We start from the raw sequence: 7,500 nt of genomic DNA, 5'->3' as shown, positions 1-7,500 counted from the left end.
GTTTGTTTGTTTCTCTCTTTTTCTCTCTCCCTTTCTCTCTCTTTTTCTCTCTCTCTTTCTCTCTCCCTTTCTCTCTCTCTTTTTCTCTCTCTCTTTTTTTTTTCTCTTTTTTTCTCTCTCCCTTTCTCTCTCCCTTTTTCTCTCTCTCTTTTTCTCTCTCTCTTTTTTTTCTCTCTTTTTTTCTCTCTCTCTCTTTTTTTTTCTCTCTCTCTTTTTTTCTCTCTCTCTCTTTTTTTCTCTCTCTCTCTTTTTTCCTCTCTCTCTCTCTCTCTCTCTCTCTCTCTCTCTCTCTCTCTCTCTCTCTCTCTCTCTCTCTCTCTCTCTCTCTCTCTCTCTCTCTCTCTCTCTCTCTCTCTCTCTCTCTCTCTCTCTCTCTCTCTCTATCTCTATCTCTATCTCTATCTCTATATCTCTCTCTCTCTCTCTCTCTCTCTCTCTCTCTCTCTCTCTCTCTCTCTCTCTCTTTCTCTTTTTTTCCCAGATACATATAATGATATTGGTGTAATTATTGTCTTCCTATTTTTCCTTTATTAATTTGATTATGTTATTTTTATTTATTTTTATTTATTTATTTATTTATTAATTGTGTCTGTTTTTTTCAGATGTATGCATATGCATACATATGTACGAGTGCACATGTGCATATGTGTTTTTGTTGCATTCTTAAGTGTGTATCTGTCTGTTCATGCGTAAAACATATTTATTTTCTCAAACAGATTGAAAAAGATAAGCTGGCCAGAGAGAAGCAGCTAAGGGAAGAAGCAGAGAGACAGAAGGCTGAGCTTGAACAAAGACTCCTTCAGTATCAGGAAGAAATGAGAGCTGCCAATGATGCCTTAAGAAGGTAAGAGAGAGGAAAAAGATAGAGATATGCCTTGTGTTTATTAATGCATTTGCTTGGGCTTTATAGATTATACATATCTAAATGTAATGGTATTTTGCAAGAAGGAAAAGGTATAAATGAGAATGAAATACTTAACCCTTTCCCGACGGGGCACTCGCTACGCGAAGACCCCTATGCCGGGCGATTGCAATATTGCATTAAAGTCGTCACACTGGCATGACGCCCCGGCATCGGGAGTTTGGCTGTGTCACACGGGTGTGACGCACCGTCGTCATAGGGTTAAGAAATAAAGAAGTAATTGACATTTAATGATTTGAATCTACATCTGGAGATATGAATTGATATAATGACAAATCAAAATGTCTTGCTTTGTGAAGTTGATAATTCTCATTTATATCATTTTTTACATTTGTCACAGTAAACTCTGATCCTGTTAAGAGAAACTATAATTTCTTGTTAGAAAAAAATAAATCCATTTTTATATCCTACTCACGTCAACCTTTTTTCTTTTATGTTTTCTCCTTTGGCTGGTTAGTGTGGAGGAATGTTTCTTATTTAAATCTGTGTTAGATAGCATCAAAATGGAGAATATTTGTTTTAAAAGAAATATGTTGTTGATATTGTAAATCTTTGGAATACTGTATTTCATTATTTTTCTGAGTTAATCTCTGCCAGAGGATGATCATTCACTAATGTCGTAAAATCTGAGATTCATCAAGTATTCATTACCGTTCTATTGTATTCATCTTCACTCATCATGGTCACATGGATAGATGATTGTCTAAGAAATGGTATTACTCCTAAAGATCTACTAGGAGTCAATGGTATAGATTTTCATGATAATGTAAGCAAAACAGTTGTCTCCTTCTATTGAGAAAACTGTACATTACTGAAGGATCAGCAAAAATAGAGAATGGGTGTAGATTAATGAAAGATTTCATATGGCATTATAAAGAGTGTAGGAATGCTGTAAACAGGGAAATGGGTGTTGATTAGTGAGTTACAGTAATTGCTATAGTATGATAAAAAATATAGGAATAGAATAATGTAATGGAACTCTGGAAAGCAAAGACCCATGAAGAGCATAATTCTCCTGAATATAACTTGAAAGTAGGTGAAAAGGGTGAGGGATTCTAGTTGAGAGCAAGTTCTTAACTTCATACTCACGATTATGAGTGCTATTTTTAGTAAGAGAAGGAGTAATATTGCTCTTATTATCATTATTGTTATTCATTGTGTTATTGTTTTATTAGTATGGTATTAACATGATGATAGGTATTATTATTATTGTTATTATTATTGTTATTATTTTTTTATTATTGTTATTGCTATTATTGTTTTTTTCTTTATAGATCTGAGGAAACTGCCGACCTATTAGTAGAGAAGTCAAGAATAGCTGAAGAAGAGACAATGCTTCTAACACAGAAAGCTTCAGAAGCTGAGCAGGAATGCCAGCGTGCACATCTCCTGTCAGCTAAAACACAGGAGGAAAAGATGTTAATGGAGCACAAGGTATTTGACATTTTGTAATTTGGCAAGGAAAGCATCCCACCTGAAATGTTAAAGAATTAAACAAGCAATTGGTTGGTTTTCAATAGCCCTCACTCACATTTTGCTGTAAATAACACACTTTCTTTCTAAGGTGCGAGAAGCTGAGCTGCTTGTGTCGACTATGGTAGAAGAGGGAGAGAGAAGAGCAACAGAGTCTGAACGCCTTCAACAGGAGTTAATTCGGGCAAGGTTTTCCGAGAAGCAAGCAAAAGAGAAGCTCAACACCATTGTAAAGACGTTCAATTCCTCCATATGTCACTCGGCAGCCAACTCGTCCATTGTCAATTCCTCTGTTCTTAGCACTTCTCTGTTGAACAATTCTACGATGCATTTGCCACCACCTGCTTACTCACACAGGTAAACAAATGAGGGAAATGGTTGAGATTGTTGTCGGTGCTCAATCATTACTTTTGTTGTTGTTATTTTGTTTTGTTTTGTGTATTTGCATATAGAAGTAATATTATTTGATGAGTACTAGAGTAATTTTTATTTCTGTCCAGGTTTTATGTTTCAGGAATAGTTACAGCCTAGTTGAAATAATGCCACTGTGTCTGTTTTCCTTTGCAGCTTGGCTATTGGTAGCACTAATGATTTGGTAGTTGGGTCTGCAGTGGATTTGCCAGATCTTACATTGGAGAGCACGGAAGCCCTGAACTCTACATATGCACCAGATTTGACCAGTATGGATCTCCTAAATGATACCGATGTAGAGCAGCTGAGCCTGGAGATTGAAAAGGAGAGGGTCGAATATTTAGAGCGCTCAAGACATCTCCAGCAGCAGCTGAGACATCTCAAGAGTGAAATAGAGGTAAGGTACTCTTGGTGGAGTTATCTCAGTATGTAATGGTAATTTACAACTCTTCCTTATTTGATATATCTACTTCTAGCTTAAACTGTCAATGATATTAATACTCATGTTTGGCTATAGCAGTCTGTGATGTAAAGGTATGTATTGTAATTATAGAAATATATTTAGCAAGAATGATGCAGTATAGCAATAATATTTAAATGAAATAGATAACTTGTATTCCAGGTAGTGATAATTTCTTATTTGATGAGTTAGTTAGAAGATGTGGATAGATTTATAATACATACACAAATGTAGTCCATATATTTATATTTGTATCTGGAGAATGCTATACCAGCACTATAGATAGGTTCCAAATAGATACATCCATAGGCAAATTTGTAGATAGTGAATATGATAACGCATGGAGAAAATAGAGGTTATGTTTATTTCCTTGTTAACTCTTACTTCGTTTACCCTGAAATACTATATATTTTCTCACCTTTATGTAAATGGCTTTACTTTTCAAATTAAAGACATTACAAAATATAGAACTATGAAACAAGTCAACACCATAGACTTTATAGGTGTTATACTAATTCTACCATTGTGTGGCAGATAAAAATAAAAAAAGAGTAAGAGTAAGATATGCTGCAAACATGTATCACAAGTAAAACAAATGAAAATGATATATCCCAAAATGAAGGATTGTGATAAAGTAAAACCATGATTGTATTATGTGTTGGTATAATATTTTTTTATCATCACTAATATTGACAAAACTATTAAAAGACTTTTTCTTGTGCTTTAAAAGAAGTGTGTATAATGCTTGCTTTAATTATATATATATATATATATGTATATATGTATATATGTATATATGTATATATGTATATATGTATATATGTATATATGTATATATGTATATATGTATATATGTATATATGTATATATGTATATATTATAATATATATATATATATATATATATATATATATATATATATATAATATATATATATATATAATATATATATATATATATATATATATATATATATATATATATATTATACAATGTAATAATATATATATATATATTTTTTTTTTTATATATATATATATATATATATATATATATATATATATATATATATATATATATATATTATATTATATGTATATTTATATATATATATATATATATATATATATATGTGTGTGTGTGTGTGTGTGTGTGTGTGTGTGTGTGTGTGTGTGTGTGTGTGTGTGTGTGTGTGTGTGTGTGTGTGTGTGTGTGTGTGTGTGTGTGCGCAGTGCAGTTGATAGTGTGAAGTGAATTAAATAGCAATATTATTTGAATAAAGGATGCATTGGAAGTGCAGCTAGCTTAGTTTTGTACTGTCTGTAAATACAGAACATGAATAAGGAGCTTTTTGTAAAATACTATGTAAATTGTTATGCTGTTGTTTTGTAAAAGTAGACAGCTTGTTGATAAGTATTCTGCTCAGTAATTATTACTTCATTATTAAATCATTTGACATCAGATCCATGAAGTTTTGCATTTAAGAAAAAATAGAAAGAAATAGAGAGCTTGCTGAATTAGGTTCCAGTGTGAGACTATGCCTTCTATTTTTACTTAGAAATAGACTTGTAGCCAAACTTGCATTTTGCAAATCTGAAATATTCAGCTTGAATTCCTAAAACAGTGAAAGGATGAGCAATCTTGCAATCCTTCCCATTTTATATGTATTTTCATTAAAAAATAACTCATTGAATACTTAAATTAATTTCCTTATTACACCATCATCAGAATATCACATATGCAACAGCAGAAATACTTTTGTCACGATATGTTCATTCAGTGTGTTGACGTGGCCTTATTCTTTTGTTTGTCTGTTTCAGGTTTTGAAAGTGGAGGAAAACCAAACTCTTCTGGATGCCGTTTACCACGAGCAGCTGAGGACCGGAGAGACAAAGTATTCTACGCTTCGACGAACACGCTCCGGGAACACTCGTACCAGAGTCGCATTCTTTGAGGAATTATAGGATGCTGTTGAAAAAGATAATAGACTTTGTAAATGATGACAAGGATTGTGCACGATGAACGTCAAAAGTAATCATTCTCGAGTTCATCTTGTATTTTCTGTTTTACTATTATTTATAGTCACAGTATATTATAGTATCTTCTTTCTTCCTGTCTCTTTCTCTAAAAAAGAACAAAACAATAGATATAAAAAGTGAAGGTGATAGAGGAAGTTATGTTAATTAGAAATATGAAGTGTCAAGTTTTGAATGAGCTCTATATTTTTGGAAAGGTTGTAATCCTGAGTTTACTCTAAATATTCAGACCATAAAGTTATCATAGATCTTAAGCCAGAAGTGTCCTTTATTATGTATCATATCACACATCTTCTATATCAGTGTTATTTATAAACTTACAATACATTACTGATTTGCCATCAGCATAAACTGAAATTGGTAGATGTTTTGAAATAGATATGATTAGGATTTAGACCACTTTGTTATTAGTCAAAAATTTAGATAAGAAACCTTTATGGGTCTTGTCTCTCACATAGTTAGGTAGATGTTTAAGAGACAGTGTGCCAAAGAATGTGTCAACAAGTCAGTTATATTTTATGAAAAGACTGATCACAGGTTAAGTTAGAAAAGCAAAAGGTTCCTAAGAAGGCACTGAAATGAGTGTTTGCATTTATTTAAATTTCTGATGGCACATGTTAGGCCACATTTGTACATATTTATATATTTTTTGCCAACTACTACAATGTCTCTGATAAATTATAGTGATGGACTTCATATCAGTTCTAGTTCTATTTGTGAGGCTGATGTGATATTTTTTTTCGTTATCGTTGAAAGCTAATTCTTTGATAGTAGTATTATCATTATCATTAAAAATATGATGTTATCGCTACCGCATAAGTCATCACTATTGTTATCAATTAATATTATTATATAATTATTATCATCTTTCATAATATTTTTATCATTAGGTTCAGTGCTAATGATACATGTATTTATGTTTGATAGTAGGAAGGACATCAATCAGGCAAGAGCTGCAATGACAATGCAATGTCTGGATGGGAGTAACAGGCATGTAAGATCATCTTTTTCACTGTTAGCTTATTTATTTTATCATTTTTAAGAATTATTTTTTGTATAATAATAATGATAAACAATAATAACAAAATAACTGTAGGCCCAGTAAAAATGGAATGGTATTGTAATACTACAAAATAACTGTAAGCCCAGTAAAAAAATGGAATGGTATTTAATATAACATATATATAATATATATATATATATATATATATATATAATATATATAATATATATATATATATATATATATATATATATATATATATATATATATATATATACATATGTATACATACATATTTCCTTCTCCTCCTCTTTTAACTCCTTTCCCCTCCCCCCCCCCCCCTCCCCCCAGATTTTACCCTTTTACCCTTCCTCCTCATCCTCTCCTCGGTATCCTCATCCTCCTCTCCCCCCCTCCTTTCTTCTTCTTATTATTATTATTCCTCCTACTCTTTTTTCCTCTTTTTCTTCTCCCCCTCTAACTGTAACCATTGACATAATGCTTATACTCCTAGATATTTATTCATTATGATTACAATAGATATCTTACTATTATTATTGTTATTATTATTATTATGATGTTTAAGGGGAGCCTCAGGCAAAGCCACTCACAATGGGGTGTGTATTTGCCTGAATCCACTCCCTCAGGCAATACACCTCTCCGAGTTATTTATTTAATGATTTTAATATTTTTTGGTAATGATATCATTATCGTTAGTTAGGTTCAGCATAGTTTTTATTATTTACGGCTATTTTTTTTACGTCGTTTTTAAGTGGGCAAATGTCTCAGATAATGCATTGTTTTTGTCTTTTTGTTGTACGAGAATGGAAGTAATCAATTACCAAAATACTCACATGTTGGGAGCTAATGATAAGGACAGTATTATTTTCTTACTTTCAGCAGTTATTATGTGTATTTCTTGATTGATCTGCTCTTGTTTACGATACACAGCTAAGAGGTAAACTATGCTAGAATGTTACAGTGCAGCATGGGTTTAGAAGAATACTTATGGACATTTTTCAGTCTGATAGCAGAAGAATACTTATGGACATTTTTCAGTCAAATAGCATAACTCTCACATTTTCATGAAAAGTTTGATAACATCTTTTGTAACGTATTGCTTTCTCTATAACGGATGCTGGTGTTCATCGTGAGGATTCTTTCTCAGATGCTGTTCATTGAGATTTTAAATTTC

At 31.9% G+C, this 7,500-nt stretch overlaps 1 protein-coding gene across 2 annotated transcripts in view; it reads left to right on the top strand.

The window, feature by feature from the left end:
* Mer (ezrin/radixin/moesin family protein merlin) overlaps nt 1–6,415 on the top strand; it is a 15,312-nt gene extending 8,897 nt beyond the window's left edge. For both annotated transcript variants that reach the window (XM_043000395.2, XM_043000396.2), the window contains exons 7-11: nt 717–844; nt 2,197–2,356; nt 2,487–2,752; nt 2,963–3,203; nt 5,087–6,415. In XM_043000395.2, the coding sequence (XP_042856329.1) occupies nt 717–844; nt 2,197–2,356; nt 2,487–2,752; nt 2,963–3,203; nt 5,087–5,230 (939 nt within the window). In that variant the 3' untranslated portion in view covers nt 5,231–6,415. The remainder of the gene's footprint in view (nt 1–716; nt 845–2,196; nt 2,357–2,486; nt 2,753–2,962; nt 3,204–5,086) is intronic.
* Nucleotides 6,416–7,500: the final 1,085 nt, after the last annotated feature.

The sequence above is a fragment of the Penaeus japonicus genome, unplaced genomic scaffold (genome assembly GCF_977035675.1).
Source record: "Penaeus japonicus unplaced genomic scaffold, GWHDUDI00000001_assembly GWHDUDI00000001, whole genome shotgun sequence".
In the NCBI taxonomy this organism is placed as follows: Eukaryota; Metazoa; Arthropoda; class Malacostraca; order Decapoda; family Penaeidae; genus Penaeus; species Penaeus japonicus.
The sequence above is the reverse complement of the archived record's forward strand: the minus strand, read 5'-3'. Positions and strand labels throughout refer to the sequence as shown.